This window comes from Cetorhinus maximus, chromosome 12 (assembly GCF_964194155.1).
Source record: "Cetorhinus maximus chromosome 12, sCetMax3.hap1.1, whole genome shotgun sequence".
In the NCBI taxonomy this organism is placed as follows: Eukaryota; Metazoa; Chordata; class Chondrichthyes; order Lamniformes; family Cetorhinidae; genus Cetorhinus; species Cetorhinus maximus.
Genome location: NC_135890.1, coordinates 40191090 through 40218610, shown reverse-complemented (window position 1 = coordinate 40218610; position 27521 = coordinate 40191090). Strand labels below are relative to the sequence as shown.

Below are 27521 nucleotides of genomic sequence, written 5' to 3'. Positions count from 1 at the left end.
CTGGAGGAGATTACAGAGATGGGGAGGGGCAAGGGCATGGAGGGATTTGAACACAAGGATGAGGATTTTAAAATCAAGATGTTGATTTCCTACCTGGGAGTGGAGCAGAGGCAGGTCGGGAACCGGGAGCAGCATAAACAGAGCCTGGGGATTGGAGCATGGCCTTTCCTACCTGGGAGTGGAGCAGAGGCAGGTTGGGAACCAGGAGCAGCATAAATAGAGCCCAGGGATCGGAGCGTCACCTTTCCTACCTGAGACCTGGGGATTATGTGGATATATCAGAGAGTAATATCAAGGTAAACAGAATACTTGGAGAGTTTGATAGAATTAGAGTAGGCAATAGAAAGTAATTAGGTGGGGCCAGAATTAGTGGAAAGTAAAAAAAGCCTAAATCAGGGCTAATGTGCATGTTTGTGAATACATGGAATGTGGTTAAAAAGATTGGTGAACTGCAGGCACAGGTTGACAAATGGAATTATGATTTTATTGATATAACAGAGACCTGGCTCAAAGAAGGGCATGACTGGGTATTAAATATTCCTGGGTACAAGGTGTTTAGGAGAGACAGGAAAGGAAGAAAAGTGAGGGGAGTGGCAATATTGATTAAAGATGGCATTACAGTATTGGAGAGAGAGGATGTTCTAGAAGGGTCAAGGATGGAATCTCTCTGGCTAGAGGTAAGGAATGAAAAAGGTACAATAACATTGATTGGTGTAGTATATAGACCACCAATTAGTGGAAGAAGACAAATTTGCAAAGAAATTACAAAGAGGCACAAGAATTATAGAGCAATCATAATGGGGAACTTCAATTATCCAAATATAGACTGGGATAGGAATAATACAAAAGGACAAGAGGGGCGAGAGTTCCTGGAATGCGTTCAAGATAATTTTCTGCAGCAGTATGTTTCCAGTCCAACGAGGGGACATGTACTTTTGGAGCTGGTTCTGGGGAATGAGTTGGCCCGAGTGGATCAAATGTCAGTGGGGGAGCCTCTAGGGGACAGTGACCATTGTATCATAAAGTTTAGGTTAATCATGGAAAAAGATGGGGAACAATCCAAGCAGGGATAATTAATTGGGGGAAAGCCAACTTCAATAGGAATGCATCTGAGTTGAGAGAGTTGGAATCAAATGTTGGCAGAAAAGACGGTGGCTGAACAATGGGCCACCTTCAAAGAAAAGGTGTTGCAGGAAATGTCAAGGTATATTCCCTTGAAGTGAAAATGTAGGACAAATAAACCCAGAGTGCCCTGGATGACAAGAGAAATAGGGGTAAAGATGAAAAGGAAGAAGTGCACGTACGACGGATGTCAGGTAGAAAATTCAATGGAGAATCAGACTGAATATTGAAGGACCAGAGGGGAAGTGAAGAAACTAATAAGATAAGTGAGGAGGGAGCATGAAAAAGGCTGGCAGTGAACATAAAAGGGAATCCCAAGGTCTTCTACATAAGAACTAGGAGCAGTAGTAGGCAATTCAGCTCCTCGACCCTGCCCCGCCATTCAATACAATCATGGCTGATCTCATTTCGGCCTCAACTCCAATTTCCCGCCCTCTCCCCGTAACCTTTCAACCTGTTACTAATTAAAAATCTGTCTATCTCCTCAAATTTATTCAGCATCCCGGCATCCGCTGCACTCTGAGGTAGTGAATTCCACAGATTCACGACCCTTTGAGAAAAGTAATTCCTCCTCGTCTCTGATTTAAATCTACCACCCCTTAGCCTAAAACTATGGCTTCTCATTCTAGAATGCCCCATAAGGGGAAACATCCACTCCACGTCTACTTTGTCTATCCCCTTTAGCATCTTATGTATCTCAATTAGACCTCCCCTCATCCTTCTAAACTCGAACGAGTATAGGCCTAAACTGCTCAATCTCTGCTCATAAGACAAGCCCTGCATCTCTGGAATCAATCTAGTGAACCTCCTCTGAACCGCCTCCAATGCAACCACATCCTTCCTGAAGTAAGGGAACCAAAACTGTGCACAGTACTCCAGGTGGGGTCTCACCAATGCCTTGTGCTGTTGTAAGAACACTTCCCTATTTTTATACTCTCTTCCTTTAGCAGTAAATGCCAAAATTCCATTTGCCTTCCTTATTACCTGCTGTACCTGCACATTAGCTTTCAGCGATTCGTGCATGAGGACACCCAGATCCCTCTGCACTGAAGCATTCTGAAGTTTCTCTCCATTTAAATAATAAGTCGCCTTTTTATTCTTCCAACCAAAATGGATAACCTCACACTTATCCACATTAAACTCCATCTGCCAAATTTTGGCCCATTCACCTAACCTGGCCATATCCATTTGTAAATGTCTTATGTCTTATTTCTTCATTGCAACTTACTTTCCCACCTAATTTGGTGTCATCTGCAAATTTAGCTGTAGTACCTTCTATCCCTGAATCCAAGTCATTAATATAGATTGTAAATAGTTGGGGCCCAAGGACCGAACCCTGTGGCACCCTACTAGTTACAGCTTGCCATCTAGAAAAAGACCCATTTATCCCAACTCCCTGCTTTCTGCTGGTTAACCAATCCTCTATCCAAGCTAATATATTACCCCTAACTCCATGTGATCTTATCTTGTGTGTTAATCTTTTGTGCGGCACCTTATCAAGGGCCTTCTGGAAGTCCAGATATACTACATCTACAGGATCCCCATTATCCACTTTGCTTGTCACATCTTCAAAGAACTCTAGCAAATTAGTCAAACACTATTTACTCTTCATAAAATGATGCTGACTCTGATGGATTGCATTTTGCTTTTCCAAATGCCCCATTACTACTTCCTTAATAATGGATTCTAACAATTTCTCAATGACAGACGTTAAACATACTGGTCTATAGTTTCCTACTTTCTGCCTCCCCCCCCCACCCCTTTTTGAATAAGGGCGTTATATTAGCATTTTTCCAATCTATTGGAACCTTTCCAGAATTCAGGGGATTTTGGAATATTGTAGCCAATGCATCCACTATCTCTGCTGCCACTTCCTTTAAGACCCTGGCATGTAGGCCATCAGGTCCAGGGACTTGTCACCCTATAATCCCAATAGTTTGTTCAGTACTTTTTCTCTAGTGATGGTGATTGTTCTAAGTTCCTCCTTCTCTATACCTTCTGCACTATCTGTTACTATTGGGGTGGTACTAGTGTCCTCCACCATGAAAACTGAGGCAAAATATTGATTAAGCATCTCTGCCATTTCTGCATTCCCCACTATTAACTCCCCAGTCCCATCCTCCAAGGGACCAACATTCACTTTAGCTACTCTCTTTCCTTTTATATACTTGTAGAAGCTTATGCGATCAGTTTTTACATTTTGCACTAGTTTTCTTTCATAATTTACCTTTGCTCTTTTTATTATTTTTTTAGTAACCCTTTGTTGATCTTTTCCTAATCTTCCAGCCTGCCACTGATCTTTGCAATTTGGTATGCCTTAGTTTTGCCTTTATGTTATCTTTAACTTCCTTGCTTAGCCATGGATGCTTTTTCCTCCTCTTAGCATCTTTCTTCCTCTTTGGAATATATTTTACTTGGGAGGAATTGAATATCTCCTTAAATATCTGCCACTGTTCATCAACTGTCCTACCTTGTAGCCTTCCTGCCCAGTCCACTAGGGCCACATCTGCCCTTATGCCTATGTAGTTACCTTTGTTTAACTCCAGAACACTAGTGTGGAACTCAAAATGTAAATAATAAAAGGGTGGTAAAAGAAATAGTAGAGCTGATTAGGGACAAAAAAAGGGGACTTGCATGTGGAGGCTGGAGAAATAGCGCAGGTGTTAAACAAGTACTTTGCATCTGTTTTTACAAAGGAAGAGGATCCTCCCCAGGCTGAGGTGAGAGAGGAGGTAACTGGTACATTAGAAGAACTTATAATTGAGAGGAAGGAGGTGTTGGAAAGGCTATCTTTAATTAAAATAGATAAGGTACCAGGACTGGTTGAGATGCATCCAAGAATACTGAGGGAAGTGAGAGTGGAAATTGCAGAGACACTCGTGATAATCTTTCAGCCTTCCTTGGACAAAGGGGAGGTGCCAGAGGTCTGAAGAATTGCGAATCTTACACCCTTGTTCAAAAAGGGGTGCAAGGATAAAGTCGGTAACTACAGACCAGTCAGTTTGACCTCAGTGGTAGGGACTTCTGGAAACTATAGCACGGGATAAAATCAATAGTCACTTGGACAAGTGCAGGATAATTAAGGAAAGCCAGCATGGATTCATGAACTAACTTGCTTGAATTTTTCGATGAGGTAACAGAAAAGGTTTTTTTTATTCGTTTGTGGGATGTGGGCGCCGCTGGCTCAGCCAGCATTTATTGCCCATCCTTAATTGCCATTGTTCAGAGGGCATTTAAGTGTCAACCCACATTGCTGTGGGTCTGGAGTCACTTGTAGGCCAGACCAAGTAAGGATGGCTGATTTCATTCCCTAAAGTACATTAGTGAACCAGTTGGGTTTTTTTGACAATTGGCAAAGGTTTCACAGTTGTCATTAGACTGTCTTTAATTCCAGATTTTTATTGGATTAAAATTCCACCATCTGCCGTGGTGGGATTCAAACCCGGGTCCCCAGACCATTACCCCTGGGCTTCTGGATTACCGGTCCAGTGAGAATACCATTACACCATCACCTCCCCGAAGGGTTGATAAGGGAAAGGCTGTTGATGTGGTTGTATATGGATTTTCAAAAGGCATTTGATGCAGTGCCACACAACAGACTTGTGGGTGAAATTCTAGGTCATGGAATAAAAGGGAAAGTAGGCACTTGGATAAGAAATTGGCTGAGTGACAGGAAACAGTAGTGATAAATTTTCAGATTGTAGGAAGGTTTGTAGTGGAGTTCCTCGTGTCAGTGTTGGGACCCTTGCTCTTCTTGATATATATTAATGACCTAGACTGTGGTGTACAGGGCATGATTTCAAAATGTACAGATGATATGAAGATTGGAAATGTTGTCAACTATGATGGTGATAGTTTTGAACTTCAAAACGACATAGACATGTTGGTGGCAGATGAAGTTCAATGCAGAGAAGTGTGAGATGATTCATTTTGGCAGCAAATGTATATTGAGACAGTATAAAATAAAGGGGGAGCTGCTAAAGGAGGTGCAGGAACAGAGGGACCTCAGTGTATATGTACATAGGTCATTGAAGATGGCAGGGCATGTTGAGAGAGCAGTTAATAAAGCATATAGTATCTTAGGCTTTATTAATAGGGGCATTGAGAACAAGAGTAAGGAGGTCATGTTGAAATTGTATAAGACTCTAGTTGGGCCTCATCTGGGGTACTGCTTCCAGTTCTGGGTGCCATACTGGAGGAAGGATGCAAAGGCATTGGAGACGGAGGAGATTCACAAGAATGATTCCTGGGATGAAGAGCTGTAGCTTTGAGGATAGATTGGAGAGGTTGGGACTGTTTTCCTTGGAGAAAAGAAGGCTGAGAGGAGACTTGAAATGGATATTCAAGATCCTGAGGGGTATGGACAGGGTAAATAGTGAGAAACTGTTCTCACTAAAGAGTTCATCAAGAACTGGAGGGCACAGATTCAAAATAATTGGCAAAAGGAGTAAATGTGATGTGAGGAAAAAATGTTTTCACCCAGAGGGTGTTTGGAGTCTGGAACAGACTTCCTGAAAGGTTGGTGAAGGCAGGTTCGATCGAGGTATTCAAAAGGGAATTGGATTGCTATCTAAAAAGAGAGAATGTGCAAGGTTATGGGGATAAGGCTGGGGAGTAGGTCTCCGTGGAATGCTCTTTCAGAGAGCCAGTGCAGACTCGATGGGCTGAATGACCTCCTGCACTGTAAAGATACTGTGATTTCCTTAACTGGGAGCCCGTGTAGGTCAGCGAACACAGGGACAGGTGAATACGACTTGTGCGAGTTAAAATACGGGCAGCAGAGTTTTGGATGACCTCAAGTTTACAGAGGGTAGAATGTTGGAGACCAACCAAGAGTGTAATGGATTAGTAAGGGCTAGAGGTAACAAAGGCACGAATGAGGGTTTCAGCAGCAGTTGAGCTGCAATAGAAGTCGGCTAATGTTCTGGAGGTGGGAATAGGTGGTCTTAGTGATGGCGTGAATATGTGATTGGAAGCTCATCTCAGAAATAAAACATTTTGGAAGCACTGAGCAAGTCAGGCAACATTTGTGGAGAAATGGAGATGTTTCGGTTTGAGCATGAATGTTTTGTCAGAATTCAACTCTATTTTGTTATGAGTTCCACAGTCTAAATGTTAACTCCTCTGTTCTCTCCACAGATGCTTCCTGACCTGCTGAGCGTTGCCATCATTTTCTATTTCTGTTTCTTCAAACTTCATTTACACGCAGAATTTGTATGTTGAAAGATCATTTTCCTTTTTGGCTTCTTTTAATATAGGCCAAACCCGATGCAAATGGTGGAGTGGAAATAGCTCGCTGTTCAAGAGGGCAGTATTTTGGAGAACTTGCTCTGGTTGCAAATCAGCCCCGTGCAGCTTCTGCATATGCTGTAGGAATTGTGAAATGTTTAGGTAAGTCTTTCACATTTTAAGAAATGTTTTAAAAATGGGTTGGGGAGGGTGGAATCTAGTTAATGGTTTCCTGGCAATTCCTTTAATACTTTTTATATTGAATTGCTTCAACGTAAGTGAATGCTGTTCACAGAATTTCACACAGGCTAGAAATTTCATGGACTAAATGTAACCTGTATGTATTCCTCTAGAAGAATAGAACTGAAAGGCAAAGACATGGTTAAACATATATTGGTTAGACCATACTTGGAGTAATATGTGCAATTCTGGTCTCCATGTTACAAAAAAGGATATGGAGGTACTGAAGAAAATGGAAAAAAAGATTTACAAAGATGATACAAGAATTGAGTGCCTGTAATGATCTGAAAAGGCTAAACAGACTGGGGCTCTTTCTGCTAGAAAAGAGCAGGCTAAGGAATTACCTAATTAGAGGTCTTGAAAATTGTGAAAAAGTTGATAGGGTAGATGTAGAGTAGATGTTTTCCCTTTTGGGAGTGCAAAACTGTAGGCAATAAGTATAAGATGGTCACTAATAAATCCAACTAAGAATTCAGGAGAGCCTTATTTATCCAGAGTATGGTTGGAACATGAAACTTGTTGTCACATGGAGTAGTTGAGATGAATGGCATAAATGCATTTAAGAGCAAGTTAGGTATGTAAATGAGGACAAAGGGAATAGAATGATTTGCACTTAGGGTTAGATAAGTAGGATGGGAGGAGGCTTGGATCAAGGGACTGAATGTGTGGTAGCTAAATTTGCTGATGACACAAAGACAGTTAGGAAAGTAAGTTGTCAAGAGGACATAAACATTCTACAAAGGGATTGAGATAGGTTACATGAGTGGGCAAAAATTTGGCAGATGGAGTGTAATGTGGGAAATGTGAACTTGTCCGCTTTAGCAGGAAGAATAGAAAAGCAGTGTACTATTTAAATGGAAATTAACTGCTGAACTCTATGGTACAGGGCATATGTCCTGGTACATGAATCACAAGAGGTTAGTATGCAAGTACAGCAAGTGATTAGGAAGGCAAATGGAATGTTGGCATTTATGCAAGTGGAATCGAGTTTAAAAGTAGGGAAGTATTGCCACAGCTGTACAAGGCCTTAATGAGACCACATCTGGTGTATTGTGTACAATTTTGGTCTCCTACTTAAGAAAGATATAATTGCATTAGAAGCATTTCGAGAAGGTTCACTTGACTGATTCCCCAGGTGAACGGGTTAGCTTATGAGGAAAGGTTGAGCAGGTTGGGCCTAACCCATTGGGGTTTCGAAGAATGAAAGGTGATCTTATTGAAACAAGATCCTGAGGGTAGATGCTAAGAGGGTGCTGTCTCCTTCTGGGGGAGTCTGGAACTATGGGGGAGACAATTTAAAAATTTAGGTGTCTCCCATTTAAGACAGAGATGAGAATTTTTTTTCTAAGGGTTGTTAGTCTGTAGAACTCTTTTCCCAAGAGAGCAGTGGAGGCTAGGTCATTGAATATATTCAAGGCAGGGTTAGCTTTTTGATCGACCTGGAGTCGAGGGTTATGGGAGGTAGATTGGAAAGTGGAGTTGAAGCCACAATCAGCTATGATCTCATCGAATGGTGGAGCAGGCTCGAGGGGCCAAATGACCTCCTCCTCCTAATTCTCATATGAATCATAACTCATGCAGAGACCAACAAGACCAACTGACCTGTTCATGCGTAACTTCTATACTTTATTCATGTCAAAAGTTTTGGTGATTGGGAGCACACTTTTAAATGTACGTGAGCATTTTTCCTTAATCATTGCTAAATGTCAGTGGTTTAATTATTGCTCAAATAGAAGGTATTTTACTGTAGTTCTGTATCTACAAAATGTATATCTTAAATAGCATAGAGGATGCATTTGTACTGCAGCTCTAGCATTGATGTGAAGTGGTTTCCACTTTGTGAAGAGAGATCTGTAGAAATACCCAGTTAAATTAGAGATGTAAACCAAAGATGGAGCAACATAAAAATGAATTAAAATTTATTTTTTTAAACTGTGACAGACTTTTTTATTTTGTCACAGTAATATTAAGATGATGTATTTTAACATTTGAGAGAAAAAATGTTTTCAGTGTAAAATGCTTATTCAAAACCTCATCCTTACAGGGAATATATTTTAGGTAATTTTGAAAGTTCAAAAGTTGTTTTTCTGGGATTAATTTACTGTGATATTTTTCCCATCAAGAAGTCAGATTAAATAGTTATATCTCAGAAGATGTGGTAACTAATCCCTATACCACCAATTCTAAAATTGTGAATTAAGTTAATTTTTGTGTACTTTCTTTTAATTACTCAGAAAATATGTGATATACCCATTATGAAATGGGCAATGTGGTCTAGGACGTTTCCAGTTTAATCTCTGGCTTTTGCAGAGTTAGCAGTTCTTTCTTATGATGGCTGAGGCATTACAGTTGTATTGTTGCAAATCAGTGCAGCTAGCAGTATCTGACAAACCTCTTCATAAGTGTGACCCAGCATCAAAAAAGCTGACATATAGGTCTTGTGACATATAAAGACAGAGTTACGTGATGATGTAGTTAAATATGGGTTCCTGTCATTTTAAGGAGTAGGCATAATTTGTAACATTTTAAAGTCTACTGTAGTATCCCTTCCAAATCAAAAAATATTTACCTGCCAGAGTAAAATATATTTTAATTATAAAACGAAGTCATTATAAAGAATGCAATACAACTTTACAGGCCCCAGCTCCTTTCATTTGAAATTGAAACTCACTATCTGAGCTTTCCCTATAAAGGATCCCGTTACAGTGCAGAGAATTGCAGGATTAGCGGATTTGTGCGTTTTCTGATTTAACCACCATGAATTACTTTTGAAAGTGATGAGGGTTGGCAAATATATCAAAAACAAAATTTTAAAACAAGAGTTCTTAGGAAGAGTTAGAGTGAAACATTATTCATCACTGGACGCAATACACTTCAAACACTTCTTTCTAAAACCTTAAAACATATGCTGCCAAAATGAATTTTTACTGGCAATCATGATTGCATGTGACAGTTGTTTTAAAAATGTGCAGGGAAGAGTTGGCTTGAAGGAACAGGCACTAAACTGAACTTTTGGACCTGGCTGGCTATCTCTAATCTGGGTTTGTAATTTATTATACTCATTCCTCAGATTTCCCAAGGCATTCTGACGGTAATGTTATAGATGGTGCAGGCTCTCTCTCTGGTTACTGCATGATGAGAATGGACTTCATGAGTGTTAGAAATAAATTGCAGCAATTTATAAAATTATGGAATGTAATTTGGTATTAAATCAACCCAGTAATAGAAACAATGGTCCACATCCTACACTACAGTATTACAGATAGGGATTTCAGTGTACATTGTGAAACTCATCACTAGCCCAACCCCACTTATAATTTTGCTTCCAATTTGTAGCAATTTCTTGTATGAGAGAGTTATTCTAATAAGAGAAGATTGATTACAATGGGCCTGTATTCTCTGGAGTTCAGAATAGAGGTGATCTGATTGAATTGCATAAAATTCTGGGAAGGCTTGACAGTGTAGATGCTGAGAGACTGTTTTCCCTGGCTGGAGAACCTGGAACTAGTTTCTGGATAAGGGGGCAACCATTTAGGACTGAGATGAGAAATCTTTTCACTCAGAGGACTTTGAATCCTTGCAATTCTGTATTCCAGCGAGTTGTGGATGCTCCATTGTTGAATATATCCAAAAATGGAGACTAATAGTTTTTTGGACACTGAAGGAATCAAGGGATATGTGGGGTTCAGGCAGGAAAGTGTAGTTAAGGCAGAAAATCAACTATGCTGCTAATGAATGGCGTACAATGCTCGAGGGGTCGTATGGTCTACTCCTATTTTTCTGTTCTTATTACATAAAGACAATGATCAGAAATCTTAAACAATAACAATTAATACACTCACAACAGGGGACTACCCTCTTGACCTCCAAGTGGCTGCAACATGTATTGAAGCAAGTCATTTGTAAATAAAGTGGTCACTTGGGATAGCAGTTGGGTGAGACTGTACTGGGGAAATAGTATTAACAGCTGTGTTTAATCAGCTTACAGAGCTTGTTTTTGTGCTGTAAATACTATTTGGACCACAGGTCCATATCGATATTTATGCTCCACACAAACATCTTTGTTATATCTAATTTGCATGGGGACCAACTTAAACAATTACTGGTACAACTGCAATTGGCAAACAATGCTAACTCACTTAATAACTATTTTAAAACATAATGGATGCATAATGTACTGTTGCTTACGGTCTCTAGTTATAACCCATTCTTCATTTGATTCGTTATGAAAGCCTCCAATCGAGAGAAAATGATTTCCCATTTTACTCCCAATGAATAGTGGACTTAGATTGAAGTGCTGAAGGTCATAATGAAAAGCTCTGTGGGCATTGTATGCAATCAATGTTGCCAATTCTGTGTTAGATGGGAAAATAACCAGCCAGGGTTTTGAATGCTGATTTGTATGCAGTAATCATGCTGGAAAGTGCATGCATATATGGACTTCACATGAGGACAGGATGGGGCTCAGTTGAGATGTCTGCTATTGCCAAATAGCCTGCCAACACTCTACTGTCTGGGCTCACTTGGTGAATGACCACTAAGCAGGACATTGATGAACTACCAGAACCTATGGAACCATACACCATGAAAATTGGTATGTTGTGAAGGAGAAAACAATGGGCGGAATCATCTGTGCCTGCTGGCATCAGGCATGTTTGGTGGTCTGAGCAGACAATATGACGAGAAGGCCAAAAATCGGGTTCATCATCTCATGAAACCAGTTTGCGATTATCTGTTCCGACTGCCAATGGTGGGCCGTGTTTCCTGCTATCAGATGTCAGGAACCTCATTGTAATATATCTGCATATCATTGTAAGTCCAGCCCACTGGAATCGTGTCCCCCCGCCCCCCCCACCGCCAACCGCTGGATCGTCTGCCCATGTCGGAGTGATTGCATGCCGACATGTTTCACAGCAGCATATAAAAGGCTGTGCTTTGAGGGGTACTCAAAGGTGAGTACACAGTGACATCGTAGAGCACTCGCCTGGGTCGTCTGCTGGACTTCAAGGTTGAGGCATGTTGGTAGGGTGGGGGGAAGGAGCAAGGGCTGCCCTGCGGTTGAGGCGCATTGTGGGGTGGGGGGGCGAGGGCTGCCCTGCAGTTGAAGGTAGCACACAAGCACATGGTGGGGTGGGGGTGTGGATGAAGGATGTGGCCTTAGGGAATTAGGGAAACCTCATATAAAGTGACCATTCCTCTGCAGCTGAGACAGTTCAGGCGCAGCCACATTGATATGATTGGAGTCGGACCTCTAGCTTCCCTGCCCACTTAAACAATGCATAGGCATGAAAGTGCTACCGAGTGCTCCAGAGCTTTTCACCCCTCAGACATAGACTGCAAAGTAATGAGTGTTCTAGTGGACTGCAGAACAGTTGGATGACTGGGCACATTGTACAATCTCCTTGCTAAAGCTGACCATGGAGCAGTCACTGGTGGAAGCGCTCGCAGCCTCATGCAATGTCATCATCCTGGTTTGGACCAGTCTCCCCCATGATTCAAGCTAACAGTGCACCTTTGCAGCGCGGGTTAGGAGAGTGCCTGAGCTGAGAGTATAACATGCAGTCCAATGGGCAAAGCTGCTGCCAGTTGGTCAGGTGGGTGGGGTTTTGGGCAGCCATGCAGCGCACTCATCTCTGGCCATCCAAGTGGTGGCCAGCACTCTCAGGGATGTGCGAAGGGGCCTTCAGACTTAACCAAGACAGGTTCCTAGTACACCCATGTTAAACCACACATGTCTCTTTCATCCTGCAGGAGGAGTACATCAGAATCATGGAGCCTGGTGACCTAGCTGTATGCTTCATGGCTTACAGAGAGCGAAGACAACTGAGAAGAGAGTGACATAGGCACCTGGCTACGCAGAGGGAGGAGCAGCATCCTTTGGAAGAAGGGGCGGCTGGGGCTTCCGCACACGCCGCCAAAGAGCCACAGCGAGCCATCGCTGGTCAGCGCCTAGCTAGAACCAGGGTCTATAGATGCCGCCTTTCATTCCTGCAGATGACTGCGAACCAGTGTCACCAGAGACTGCGCCTGTCTAGGGAACTGTGGGATATCACAAGCCTTCACCCACAAATGCATCCATGAGGTCATAGATGCCATCTTCGCAAGGGCACACAACTTTGTGCATTTCGTCTGGGACTAGGTCAGCCAGGATGCAAGAGTGATTGGATTTGCTCAGGTGTCAGGTTTCCCAAGGGTGCAGGGTGCCATTGACAGCATTCATGTGGCACTCAGATCTCTGTCGCAACAGGCGGTTAACTATGTCAACCGCAAAGGATTCCATTCGTTGGAATGTGCAGCTGGTGTGCAACCACCAGAAACGCATCCTGCAGGTCTGCGCATGGTTTCCAGGGAGTGTGCACAACTCCTACATTCTCAGTCGGTTACAGATCCTTGAAGTCTTCCAGGGTCCACAGAAGCTGCAGGGATGGCTCCTCGGGGACAATGACTACCCGCAGAGGCCATGGCTGATGACACCCATGCAGCAGCCTCAGACTGCAGAAGAGCGAAGGTATAATGAGGTTCATGCTGCAGCTCGCAACTTGGCGGAGCGGACAATCGGGATGCTGAAAATGAGGTTCAGGTGCCTGGACTGGTCTGGTGGAGCCCTGCAATGTAGTCCAGAGAAGGTGTCACGCATTGTTGTCACCTGCTGCGTCCTTTACAAATTGGTGCTGCAACAGGGAGAGGAGCTGGCTGAGGAGGAGATGGAGGAGCTGGAGGTCTCCTCTGACGAGGAGGACGCCGACAGGGATGAGGGTAAGGAGTTCCTTGAGGGTGACGAAAAGGATAAGGCCCTTGCACTGGCCTGACAAGGCAGGCATGCTAAGGAGGCCCTCATAGTTGCTAGAATTGTGGAGGATGATGACGGCGTGCAGTGAGGAGACAACATAGATCCTCACATTGCATCTGTGAATGTTTGACTCCAGTCTGGCTTATGGCAATGCACATACCTTCTGTGATAATGCTCCTGTCATGTCGATGTAGTGGAGGCCCTAATAGACGCTCGATTGCAGGAGGATGATGATGACATGCAGTGAGGACATTACATAAATCTTCAGATAGCCTCTGAGAATGTCTGACTCCTGTCTGGCCAAGGGCAGCTCGATTGTGCTCGGTGATCAGGGTCATATCATAGAGATGCAGCCATGAAACTTTAGAAACATCTGATCCTTTGACTTCAAGAGCACAATGTCACTGGTCACAGATGCTGAAGAGATGGGGGCCAGCCCTACCTTAAAAGTGCTGAGAGCACACAGAGAAAATGATGGAACTCTGGCGCCTGCCCACAACATTCTGGCTGCAATGATGAGCATTGTCGAGGTGCAGGCATCAGTAATGTGTCCAGGAAGTATGAGGCTGGACCATCACTTTGGTCTGAAGTGGGGTGGGGAGGGGTACACATAAACACGCAGAAACTAGGAGCAGGAGTAGGCCATTCGGCCCTTCGAGCCTGCTCTGCCATTCAGTATGATCATGGCTGATCCTCTATCTCAATGCCATGTTCCCGCTTTCTCTCCATACCCCTTGATGCCCCTAATATCTTCTTTCTTGAATATACTCAGTGACCTGGCCTCCACACCCTTCTGTGGTAGAGAATTACACAGATTGACCATCCTCTGAGTGAAGAAATTTTTCCTCATCTCTGTCCTAAATGGCCTGCCCCGTATCCTGAGACTGTGGTCCCTGGTTGCAGACTCCCCAACCAGGGGAAACATCCTCCCTGCATCTAGTCTGTCTAGCCCTGTTAAAATTTAATACGTTTCAATCAGATCCCCTCTCATTCATCTAAACTCTAGTGAATACAGGCCCAGTCGAACCAATCTCTCCTCATATGACAGTCCTGCCAGATTTTACCTGCATCTAAGGGATTGTGGTCTTTACCCTGAATGCATCCACAGTAAGACTGGCCTTTAACACCTTTAATTTCTCGAGCACCATTTATTTACTAATACTAATTTTCTTCAATTCCCCCCTCTCACTAGATCCTTGGTTCCCTAACATTTCTGGGAAATTATTTGTGTCCTCTTTTGTGAAGACAGAACCAAAATATGTGTTCAATTCTTCTGCTATTCCTTTGTCCCCCATTATAATTTCCCCCGTTTCTGACTGTAAGGGAACTACATTTGTCTTTGCTAATCTTTTTCTCTTCACATATTTATAGAAGCTTTTACAGTCAGTTTTTATGTTCCCTGCAAGTTTACTCTCATACTCCATTTTCCCCTTCTTGGTCAATCTTTTTGTCCGCTTTTGTTGAATTCTAAACTGCTCTGAATCCTCAGGCTTGCTGCTTTTTCTGGCAATTTTATATGTCTCTTCTTTGGATCTAATACTATCCTTAATTTCTTTTGTAATCCATGGTTGAGCAACCTTTCCTGTTTTATTTTTGCACCAGACAGGAATGAATAATTGTTGTAATTCATGCATACACTTTTTAAATATTAGCCATTGCCTATCCACCGTCAACCCTTTTAGTAAGGTTCCCCAATCCATTATTGCCAACTCGCACCTCATACCCTCATAGTTCCCTTTATTTAGGTTCAGGACCCTAGTTTCGGATTCAACTTCTTCACTCTCCATCTTAGTGGACAATTCTATCATTTTATGGTCGCTCTTCCCCAAAGGACCCTGCACAACAAGATTGTTAATTAATCCTTTCTCATTGCACAATACCCAGTCTAGGATAGCCTGCTCTCTAGTTAGTGCTTCAACGTATTGGTCTAAAAAACCATCACGTACACACTCTAGGAAATCCTCCTCCACAGTATTATTGCTAGTTTGGTTTGTCCAATCTATATGCAGATTAAAGTCATCCATGATTACAGTTGTACCCTTATTGCATGCGTCTCTAATTTCCTGTTTAATGCCTTCCCTTACATCTTCATTACTGTTTGGGGGCCTATAGACAAACCCCACCAACGCTTTCTACCCCTTGGTGTTTCTTATCTCCACCCAAACAGATTCCACATCATGACTTTTCAAGCCAATGTCCTTCCTCACTATTGCGTTGATTTCCTCCTTTGTGAACAGTGCTACCCCACGTCCTTTCCTTATTTGTCATACCCCTGGATGTTCAGTTCCCACCCTTGGACACCGTGCAGCCACGTCTCCAAAATTGAACTATATCATAACCGTTTATATTTATTTGCTCTGTTAATTCGTCCACATTATTGCGAATGCTTCGCATAGTAAGATACAATGCCTTTAGACTTGTCTTTTTAACCTTGTTAGTCATCTTAGCTTTATTTTGCACTATGACTCCCATTTGTTTTTCACCCTTATTTTTTCTGGCTTCCACTTTTGCTTCTTTCTTTCCTGTCTTTCATTTCTATGCTTGTTTCTCCCTCCTCTGTCTCCCTGCTTAGGTTCCCATTCCCCTGCCATTCTAATATAAGCCCTCTCTGACAGCACTAGTAAGCACCCACCTACCCCCCCACCCTGAGGACATTGATCCTGGTCCTGCCCAGATGCAACCTGTCCTGTTTGTACTGGTCCCACTTTCCCAGGAACCGGTCCCAATATCCCAGGAATCTGAATCCCTCCCGTCTACACCATTTCTTCAGCCACATATTCATCTGATATACCCTGTTATTTCTATTCTTGCTAGCATGTGGCACTGGTAGTAATCCTGAGATTACTATCTTTGACGACCTAACTCCCTATATTCAGCTTGTAGGACCTCATCCCTTTTTTTTACCTATGTCGTTGATACCAATATGTACCACAACCACTGGCTGTTCGCCCTCCCCCTTCAGAATGCCCTGCAGCCTCTCCGAGACATCCTTGACCCTGGCACCAGGGAGGCAGCATACCATCCTGGAGTCTTGTTTGCGGCCGCAGAAACGTCTGTTTGTTCCTCTTACTATTGAATCCTCTATCACTAAAGCCGTGCTGCTCTTCTTTCTCCCCTCTTGTGCAGCAGAGCCATCCATGGTGCCATAGACCTGGCTCCTGCTGTTTTTCCCTGAGAAGTCAACTCCCCCAACAGTATCCTAAACTGTATATCTGTCAGGGAGGAGGACGGCCACAGGGGACTCCTGCACCACCTGCCTTCCTCTACTCTGCCTAGTGGTCACCCATCCCCTTTCTGCCTGTTCAGTCTTTACTTGCGGTGTGACCACCTCACTGAACGTGCTGTCCACAACAATCTCAGCATTGTGGATGCTCCACATTGAATCCACCCACAGCTCCAGCTCCAAAATGCGGTTAGCCAGTAACTGCAGCTGGACACACTTCCTGCACACATGGTCTCTAGGGACACTGGAAGTGTCCATGACTTCCCACATAGCGCAGGAGGAGCATATCATGGGTGCGTGCTCTGCAGCCATGACCTCCCTTGAGATTAAGCTTGTTAGTTACTCCCTTTAAAGAATACTAACTACGCTGGGGCCTTATTTCACTCCAAACGTTCCCATTACAGTCCAAAGTCCTCACCTAATTTTGTTTAACCTAATAGACTTCAGCAGCTTAATTAGTAGGAAAAATAGAAGTACTCACCTGACCCTTCTTACCAATCATTTGTCTCCCCTGTGTCACGTTATTTCTTGAATTGTGGCGTCACTTCGAACTCCACTGCCTGAGGGTCCTGAGGGTATGCCTCTCCTCTCCGGTCTCAGCCTCTGTTTTTCGTGCCCTTTTATACTGCTCTAGCTGGCCTCTCCTCTCCGATCTAAAACTCACCTTCTTCCAACCCTAACAGCAACTTTTAGTTAATTGCTAAATGAAAGAAAGACTAGACTTTAGATAGAATTTAACCCTTAAACTCCCTCAGTCACAATCTCCAACTGAAGCTCTCTACTGCAGCCAAACACAACAGTCCAGTGCACCTGCTGATCCTCCTCCCTATGGGTGCCCAACAGCGACGCCTTGAGGAGAAGGGGTAGCTGGAGTGCGATTGAGCTACCCTGCACCCCTCTCGCGTACATACTGTTGGAGGCCAACTATGGCATCAGCGATGGAGTTGAGCCCGCACAGCAGTGCAGGAGCGAAGTCCTGGACCAAGGTCTCCATGGCGGCTGCCATCCTACCAGTGTTGACCTTGGTGCATTGGCATGCCAGCACTATCACCTCAGCCTGAAGATGGATAGACTCCTCCATCGTACCTTGCAATCTAAGGATTGCAGGGGTCATCCCTTCCTGATGTTCCTGAGCTTGCCTTTACAACTCCACTAACTGATTGAGGACCGAGTCCAAAGGCTTGTCATCTGACTCGGACTCAGCAAATTTCTGGCCTCCAGTAGTCCTCCGAGTGCCAGACACCTGGGAAGTCCCTGCTGCCGCCTGCTGCAGATCAGGCAGTGCAATGTGTTCACCAGATGGTGATCCCAAGGTTACTGTAAAGCTAGGTCCCACCAAGGTGTGTGTCTCTGTGTTGGTGGAGGGCGTGGGTGAGCGCTGTGACAGGTCTTCAATGAGTGGCCTCCAGATTCTTCTTCAGAGGTTTTTTTGGGGCTTGATTGGAGGCCTTGGGTCATGGACTCCATGGGCTGTTTGACAGATGTGTTTGCAAAAGCAAGGGGAGATAGTTAGTGCATGGAAATGACCTGTGAAAGAGGACAAACATTATGACATGGTTGTCTGATGGATGTTGCACTGCTGGATCCTCACTTGGTAGAGCACCGCCGACCTCACCATCAGCACAGGAAAGATCCAGATCGTCACCAGCCAGCTGGATGGTTCTGTTTTCCAAGTCAGTGAGGACCTTGATTTCAGGCATTCCTCCACTGGTCTGCGAGCTCTCCCTCTTGTTGTGTGCTAACTTGTCCTGCATGAATAGAGATGGAGGGAGTGTAAGCAGGACACCTGCCAGGCCAGATGATAAGTATGCCTGGCATGTCTGGGTGGCGAGTGGTCCCATGGACGGAATGAGGACAATGAAGGTGTGTGTGAGAGTGAATGGTGATGTCCCTTGAACCGGCAGTGAGTGAGGGCCCTGCAGATGTGTGATGGGTTTGTGAGTGTGAGAATTGAGAGTGATGAGAAGAGTAACTTACCCTTGCGGAACGGAGGAGACCATTCATCCTCTTTCGGCACTGGGAGGCTGTCCTCTTTTGAAGAGCGTTGGTGTTGACCACCGCTGCCACCCCCTCCTAAGCTGGATTAGTGAGGTTGCTGGCCATCCTGAGGCCAGAGCGGGGGATGGAGGACTTCAGAGCAAGCTTCCACTGCGTCCAAAAGGTGCTCGTTGAACCTGGGGCTGCAATCTTTTTCCCTTTCAGGACCATGTCATCTTGCATCATTTGTGGGCCAGAAGCACTGAGATGTGTGCACATGGCTGGACTTTAAATAAGGCGCCTGAAATGCTGAAGTGGCGAGGTGATGGCGTGGCACGTGAATGAGAGCCCGCCTGCCATGGAAACGGCGTGTTTCCTGGGAATGCATAATTAATGCGGTGGGTTTGGGATGATACGGCGTGAAAAGCCACCATTGCGGCTGGCAGGAAAAATGCCGTTTTACCCACCTGCTACTGCTCTTAAAGTGAAAATTTGAGACCATACCGCCCAATAAACGCAATCCTTCCTTTTTCATCAATGGAAGGTTTCTTGCCTTCTAAAGTACATGTCAAGTGCAATACTCAGGTGGTTTGCAGGGGTGGTGAGGGTTGCGGTTGATGGTGGTGGGCAGGTGGGGGAGATGTGGAGAGGAGCTGCTTCCATCACTCTTCTAGCCAACCACAAACTGACTTTCAAAAAATGGTGCAAGCTGATTTTTTTTTGTACCCACGTTTATTTTGGGAAGGAGTTCTCCTTTGGTACTTCTCTCTTTTAAAGCTTAGGACTCCGATCATAACATGGAACATCACAGGGGAGGCCCTAACTTTTGACACGCTGCTGTGCAGCATGTTAGTGGAGTAATATGTATTAATTTCAGGAGGTATGTTTTTAACGCATTCTCTATAATACTAATGAGTGGAATGCAGCTATATTAATTTTGGATTACGGTCTGATACCTAAATGGAATGAGTAGCGTATTGTATTTTAGTTTGCTTATAACAATGCTTTTAAGAAAATGGTTACTTACTCACAGGTTAACAGTGGGATGGGTATTCTAGCTTCTCACTGCAGAGTCTGTCTTTCCTTGGCACAAGCAGAGGGGGAGAGCAGGAGCCCAGGGGGAGCAGAACATGGAGAAACCCACTAGGGGAGCCTGGGCGGAGAGTAGGAATCCGCTTCTGGCTCCTGCTCATTTGCATACTCTATGGCACTCACGGCAGTTGCCAACGGCGCCAACCTGTGGGTTGACCCTGAACTGCAGACCTCTAGAAAGCCCGCAGGGTTCCGCAGAACTCTGTTTGAGAACCACTGGCTTATAAGACCAAATAGATACTGAATGTCAGCAGCTGAGCCTTTTCAATTTAGAATAATTTCTTGCTTTTCTGTTTGACCATTTATTTTTTCACAGTTATGGATGTGCAAGCTTTTGAGCGACTGCTTGGTCCTTGTATGGATATTATGAAGAGAAACATTGCAAATTATGAGGAGCAACTAGTGGACCTTTTTGGAACAAATATGGATCTCTCTGATTCAGCTGTATGAACAAGTAATTCAAGGACACCATCATGATACATCACTGTGGAAAAAAGTGGATTCCCCACTGAAAAGTGCATTTGAATTGTATAGAAGGAAAGCATTTTTGTAGCTATTCTGTTTACTTATTTTCTAACCAAAAACAGAATTAACACAATTGCAATATAGTGATAACCTAGAATCTAGCTTTTTCTGAACAAACAGGTAATTAAATAATAGATAAATATTTGACTAAAAATGTGAAGTGTGAGTCAATATCTGAATTTGTTCATTCAATAAAATATTTGCTCAGCAAAGGATCTGCAGTGACTAAGAAAGGATAAGAATTTTTGACTTCAAAGATTGTTTATCGTGCACACAGTGCATTTTAACTTGAGTACAAGTTAGTTAAAAAACCTTATTTGACAGCTTGTGACCTGATTACATTGAGATATCCCAGTAAATATACAGGAAATGTATAGCAGATTTAAGAAAATGTCATTGTTTGATATGAAATTCTGCATCATTTTCATCTTGTAAGTTTAATTTTCATGCAGAAATATTTGAATATTTTGTGAATAAGATTTATTTATAAATTTTGTTTCAATTCTGTCATGGATCATAATGGAATGAAAATTCAAAAATGTAAACTATTGGAACATCTTTCACCAAAGAAAAGTGTGTATGGTGAGGTATAATTAAAAAAAAGTATTTATTTCTAAACTCAATTTTATAGAGAAGTCTGTTAACAAATTTACGTTTTCCCTGTTTTGTGAAGTCTCCCGCTTTTGTATGCAGGACTTGCTGGAACAATAACTAAGTAGAGCCATGTGATGTGCTTTGAATCTGATTATGTGATAGAAAGTGCATTGAGTTAGGAGGTGCTAATTGAATAATTGTCATGCAAGTATTTACTATTACAACTGACCCAGTGGCCTGTTAACCCATTTCATCTGTGGCCTTGAGTTTTAATGCCAGCCTTTGCCACTGCATGGGAAAAGGAATTTGTATGTTCTAAAATCTTTCACCTTCATGCTGTGCACATTGCAACCCTTTCACTTTAATCCAAAATAGAAACCAAATTCAGTCCAATTAATACAAGTTATGTTTTAAAGTTTATCTCTGTAGAGAGCATCTACATGGGCCTTTGCTTTTACCTTTAGGTAAGGTAATTGCAATATAGCCATTTATCTAGAATATATTTTGTCATTTCACAATGTGATCACAAAGTCACACATTTAAAAGTTGACGCTGAAGACTATTTACTGGGGCTAGTTATTTTATTGAGCTACATATAACAGTGTTGTACTGTATTGGATTATAGTCTAATTTTTAAAAGCCTTTTGGCACTCTAGCTATGTTGAGTACAACTAGGCATTTTTAGAAGACATTTACGCATCTAATAAAATATGGGCTTATTTAAGAAACATTTGCAGATTTTTATTGAATAATAGTGGATAGTATCAAAGTTAAATAAAAGGGTTTATCTGTTACCATTCTAAAGATGTTACAATCTTCTGTTTGTAAATTTCAATAATTTCATTGTTCATATTGAGTTTTATGACAGATATAGACCAGTAAAATCATTGTATGGTTATATTAAAAAAAATCCATTTCCTTATTGAGAGTTGCTAGGACGGAAAGTATGTTTAGTAAACTGTAGATCCTGCTGTGCTCATATGTAGTTTTAGGTCAGGCATGCCAACTTATGCAGAGATACCACTCTTGAATAAACCTCTCTAATATAAGATGCAGCTTTTTAACATCACTGCTTAGGAACTGGGACGCTAAAATTGTTAGGCTATTCTGGCAGGCTCCTGTTACAACTCCAGTGGCAGACTGGTGGAACTGATATAATTTCAGTCAGAGCCTTGATGCACCTGCTTCCAGACATGGAATGGAGCTATCTGTAGCCTTATATGTGAGTGAAATTTCCACCCACCCCAGAAAGGCCATTTCTGTGGAGGGGAATTGGCTAAGAGCATAGGCTTTCTACTTTGAGTTCTTGCTTCCCTGGAACCTAGTGTATGTTTGAAGGCCAGTAGGTTAAGTGAGATGAGGTATACCAGCCTCCTGCTTCGGGGAGAAAAGGGCATTCAAGTTGAGATCATGGCCTGGACCCAGCAAGATTGGTGGGAATGAGGGAAATTAAAAATATATATATTTAAAGGAGCCCTGATACAAGACCAGTGAGGCAACTGTGTTTTTGGGTGGGGCTTCTGCAGATATTTCCCCCAGGGTGCTAAAAGCTTAAATTTCCCTCCTGTCCCTGTGAGCTTCAGCAGGGTCAGAAGCATTGCCAATTCCAGGCTTGTGCCCCTTATATTTCATGAGCTTTGGTTTAATAGCAATGACTAGACAGCATGACGTTTTTGGAAAATACCCATTTGAGTTGCTTCTTTGGGTGCGTTTACATGATAATGCTGGCAACATTGCAATGCTAAAGATGTACCGTAAATCCAGTGTTGACCCCACACCTGAAGCTGGGAGGAGCATTTGAGATTCCTCGCAGAAATTATCTTCCAGTGCTTCAGTTTGTCCCATACTTGATGCAGCTACTTGCATTATCCAAACATTTAACTTCTGGGAGAGGAATTCTGCACATGTATGTAAATCCATATAAATAACAGAATTGTACTTTGTGTAAACGGGGTGCTACCTGGTGGATGCTTGAACTCAGACTGATAGCTACAATTTGTAGGTAACCCATCCTTGTTCAACAAATACCTCTGCAATGGTGCTTAGCATCACCCAAAGATTTAACATGTTTAAATCAAGACTTTTAATTACCATCTCTCTCCAAATCTGGATGATGGTACTCCTTCCAGAATTTGCCAATATTTATCCTTTTCTTGGTTATTGAAGGCTGGGATAAACATAAGAAATGGTGTACTCATTAGTTTACAGTACAATTTCCCTGCTCAGTGACTACTTCTTTGGATTTATGTTCTTGTGGTTACAGAAGATTGTCTAGTGATCAGTACATATAGTTCTTGCTTTTAAGGTTGTTTTAAAAGTAGCAATTCTTGCTTTACGTTATTCTTAATGTTTTATACAATAGAAGCAAATCACTGCTTATAAAAATATTCCCCTTCAGGTCAAAGTCCCAAGTAATTCTCCAAGTATGGATGGGAATGCTGCTTAGAAACAGCCTGTTATGGCATTCTGTATTTATACCCAGTAAGGCTATCACTTTTCTTTAAAAATGGGATTGCTGGGAACTGTACCCTACAACCTGGAGTTTTTTTAAGTTGGCTGGGCATGGGAAGTTGCACTCAAAGCTCAGGTTTCTCACATTGCACAGTCCTTCGATGCAAGAAAGATATTTTCAATGCAACATGTCATTCTGTGTAAGTAGTCTTAATCTCTTCTATTAAATTCTTAGTTTAGATTTTTCAGCAAAATAGTGACCAAAGGATCTTCAATACAATGTGTGGAGCAGTTTAATTGGTTTGTAACATTTTATTGGTAGATTGGTGCTGACTGTTCATTGATTGTTTGTATACATCGTTTATAGTTTACCATTTTGTTTTAATCATTCATTGCATTTGGGCGTCACTGGCTAGACCAGCATTTACTGCCCATCCCTAATTGCCCTTGAGAAGGTGGTGGTGAGCTGCCGCCTTGAACCACTACAGTCCATGCGGTGTAGGTACACCTACAGTGCTGTTAGGGAGGGAGTTCCAGGATTTTGACCCAGCGACAGTGAAAGAATGACGATATATTTCCAGGTCAGGATGGCTTAGAGGAGAACTTCCAGGTGGTGGTGTTCCCATGTGTCTGCAGCCCTTGTCCTTCTAGTTGGTAGTGGTTTTGGGTTTGGAAGGTACTGTCTAAGGAGCCTTGGTGAGTTCCTGCAGTGCATCTTGTAGATGGTGCACACTGCTGCCACTGTGCGTCAGTGATGGAAGGAGTACATATTTGTGGATGAGGTGCTAATCAAGCGGGCTGCTTTGTCCTAGATGGTGTGAAGCTTCTTGAGTGTTGTTGGAGCTGCACGCATCCAGGCAAGTGAAGGGTATTCCATCGGATTCCTAACCTGTGCCTTGTAGATGGTGGACAGGCTTTGGGGAGTCAGGAGGTGCTGCAGGATTCCTAGCCTCTGACCTGCTCTTGCAGCCACAGTATTTATTTGGCTAGTCCAGTTCCGTTACCAGTTAATGGTAACCCCCAGGATGTTGATAGTGGGGGATTCAGCTACGGTAATGCCATTGAATGTAAAGGGCGATGGCTAGATTCTCTCTTGTTGGATATGGTCATTGCCTGGCAATTGTGTGGCACAAATGTTACTTGTCACTTGTCAGCCCAAGCCTGGATATTGTCCAGGTCTTGATGTATTTGGACATGGACTGCTTCAGTATCTGAGGATTCATGAATGATGCAGAACATTCTGCAATCATCAGCAAACATCCCACTTCCAACCTTCTGATGGAAGGAAGGTCTTTGATGGAGCAGCTGAAGGTGGTTGGGCCTAGGACATTACCCTGAAGAACTCCTGCAGTGATGTCCTGGAACTGAGATGATTGACCTCCAACAACCACAACCATCTTCCTTTGTGCTAGGTATGACTCCAACTAGCGCAGAGTTTTCCCTCTGATTCCCATTGACTCCAGCTTTACTCGAGCTTGCTGATGCCACACTGTCTAAAGCTGCCTTGATGTCATGGGCAGTCACTCTCACTTCACATGGCCGGGTAAATATCAGTGTTGCAGCTGTACTGGAACAGCTTGGCAAGGGACACAATAAGTTCTGGAGCACAATTCTTCAGTACTATTGTACATAGCCTTTGCAGTATCCACTACCTTCAGCCTTTTCTTGATATCTTGATAATCGACGGCTGAAGACTGGCATCTGTGATGCTGGTGAACTCAGTATGTGGCCAAGATGGATCATCCACTCGGTACTTCTGGCTGAAGATTGTAGCAAATGCTTCAGCCTTATCTTTTGCACTGGATAGCAGTGGATAGTTTTGACTTTACTGGGGGAAGGAGGAGGAACTTAATTCTTGCTATAAGGAAGGGTAGATTTCTAGCCATTTCCTAAAATCACCTTTTACTTGCCATGGCAGCTAGACCAAGTAAATTCAAGTATAAATAGATATTAATGAGATAATGGATCTCATGGGTAATCTGCTGCTTATGATGTTTGCTGCCAGCCTGCTTTTAATAAGTAAAGCCAGATAATTATCATTATACTTATAATTATTATAAACTTCTGAAGTCAGAGGATTATTGTAGACTTTATGCCAAACGCTGTTTTCTTTCCATGTCATTGCATACATAGGGGGATGAGATTAATTGAAGATTGTTTTACATTTTTAACAGCGTGATGGGTGTGTGCAAATATAAATATTAATAATGCATCTTTTATAGTTGGCTTATTTCTTTTGGTTAATTCCAGGTTCATGCTGGGTTAATGGAAACTTCCATATTGTTGCCCAGTATCCAGCATTTCCAGATCTGGTAAAGCATAAAAAGCTACTTTTACCCTGTCCTAATATTTATTGGGAGGGTGACATATATAACGTCCACCTCAGTGATAAGTTAGAAAGTCAATAAATCTCGACCCACAGCTTGAAAAAGCAGACCACTCAAGAAATGGCCCTGACATGATTAAAAGTAGTAACTATACAGACTTTATACCTTGAGGAATTGATGTAACATTCCTTCAGTTATATTGCAGGAATAGAGATTAAGTACATGAAAAGCTGAAAGTAAAATCCAAATATTAAACACGTAAAATCAGTGATACATTTCAAGGGGTTTCCTGGCATACTGCTGAAAAATTATTTTTTATATTAATGCATTCTGGACAATAGTGAAGCATACGTGCTTAAAATCAGAAGATTAATTATAAGAAATAGGAAAAGTACTGGGATTCCTAACATAATGCCCATTCACTATCATTAACCCAACAATTACCTCTGCAATCACTCTCCCACATCCAGATTCCTTTGAGAGGTACTGTAACACTGTTTTTGAGGCAACTACTTCTTCCAATCCTGCAGTTTATTCATAATACTTTGTATTCCTCTTGTTTGTCTTCTCAGCCACTCTTGGGTGTACTCTTGACTCTGAGTCAAGGTTGTAGGTTCAGGTCACACTCCACATTTGAGCATGTAATCTTGGCTGGTATTCTCATGCACTACTGAAGGTGTGCTGCACAGTTGGATGTGCCACCTTTCAGATGAAATGCTAAACAGTCCCCATTTTCCCTCACCGTTGGATATAAAATATCTCTCAGTTCTATTCAAAGATCATTGGAGTTCTCATGATGTCCTCAAATGTTTATCCCTCAAACACTTGCAACAGATAATATGCTCATTTATTTTATTGCCATTTGTGGGACCTTACTGTGGACAAAACGGTTGTCACATTTACCATACTTAAAATTACTTACTTGGCTGTAAAGTACTTTGGGGTGTCTGAGGCACTGTATAATCACAAATTAATTCATTACTACAGGCATCACAGGCTGCAACGATCTTGAAATGCTTTGTGCTCATCAGCTACCATCGAGAAACTGGTGTGTTTTGAACCCAAGGGTCCCCTGCACAATTAAACTAACTTTCAGAAAGACAGTCAACCATTTATTCATTGCCCTCCCAACAAACCTTGAATAAAATAATACATTTTATGTGATGAAAAAGCTGTTCCAAACACATCTATTATATTTCACCAAGGCCCTGGGTTGGTATTTGTTTCCTGCCCTTGCAGCTGTAGCCTTATTCTGACTCAGCACTGCATTTCTGGCCATCAGGCACCTTTTGCCATATTCCTGAGCTATGCGTATATCAGACTGAACTACCCCACCTGCAGGCATTGAGCATCACATCGTATGAGATCTCTGACTCACCATGTGCAATGCTATGGAATATCTGCTAGTCATGCATTAGAAATATTTCACTATACTTCCAGTGTCACACTTGCATGAAAGTTGCTGGAGCAGCTCAAATTTTATATTCATGAATCAAATCAGAAGTCCCAACAAAATGCAAAAAAAAGGGGGCTAATTAAATTAACTTGGTGGAAAAATTCATGACCCAATCACAACAAATCTGTGGTAAGTGTTTGCAGCTTGAGGAACTTCGGATCTGAGTTGAGCTGGCGTCTGAGCTGCAGACATTGCACCACATCAGAGAGGGGGAAAGTTAATTGGACACTTTGCTCCAGGAGGCGGTCACACCCCACAGGTTAGATCATTCGAATTTGGTCTGTGATCAGGGACAGGAGGATGTGACTTCAGATGAGGCAGGTATGGGGACCTAGGGGTTAGGGTTTAACGAGTTTCAGCCGCTGAAATTGTCCAACAGTTACGAAGTTCTTCCAAACTGTGTGGACAAGTGCAGGGAGGTTGAACGTACTGACCATGGCACTGTGGTACAGGGAGCCATTCAAGTGGGGGGAGGAAATAGGAACGTAGTAGTGG

The 27521-nt window shown here is 42.7% G+C and overlaps 1 protein-coding gene and 1 long non-coding RNA gene across 3 annotated transcripts in view; one reads left to right on the top strand and one right to left on the bottom strand.

The window, feature by feature from the left end:
* Positions 1-19982, bottom strand: part of LOC144687385 (uncharacterized) — a 32217-nt gene extending 12235 nt beyond the window's left edge. Inside the window, exon 1 of the long non-coding RNA XR_013578121.1 lies at positions 19613-19982. This is a non-coding gene — a long non-coding RNA (uncharacterized LOC144687385). The remainder of the gene's footprint in view (positions 1-19612) is intronic.
* The window catches only part of prkar2b (protein kinase cAMP-dependent type II regulatory subunit beta), a 101673-nt gene extending 80153 nt beyond the window's left edge, over positions 1-21520 (top strand). For both annotated transcript variants that reach the window (XM_078553439.1, XM_078553438.1), the window contains exons 10-11: positions 6381-6513; positions 19990-21520. In XM_078553439.1, the coding sequence (XP_078409565.1) occupies positions 6381-6513; positions 19990-20123 (267 nt within the window). In that variant the 3' untranslated portion in view covers positions 20124-21520. The remainder of the gene's footprint in view (positions 1-6380; positions 6514-19989) is intronic.
* Positions 21521-27521: the final 6001 nt, after the last annotated feature.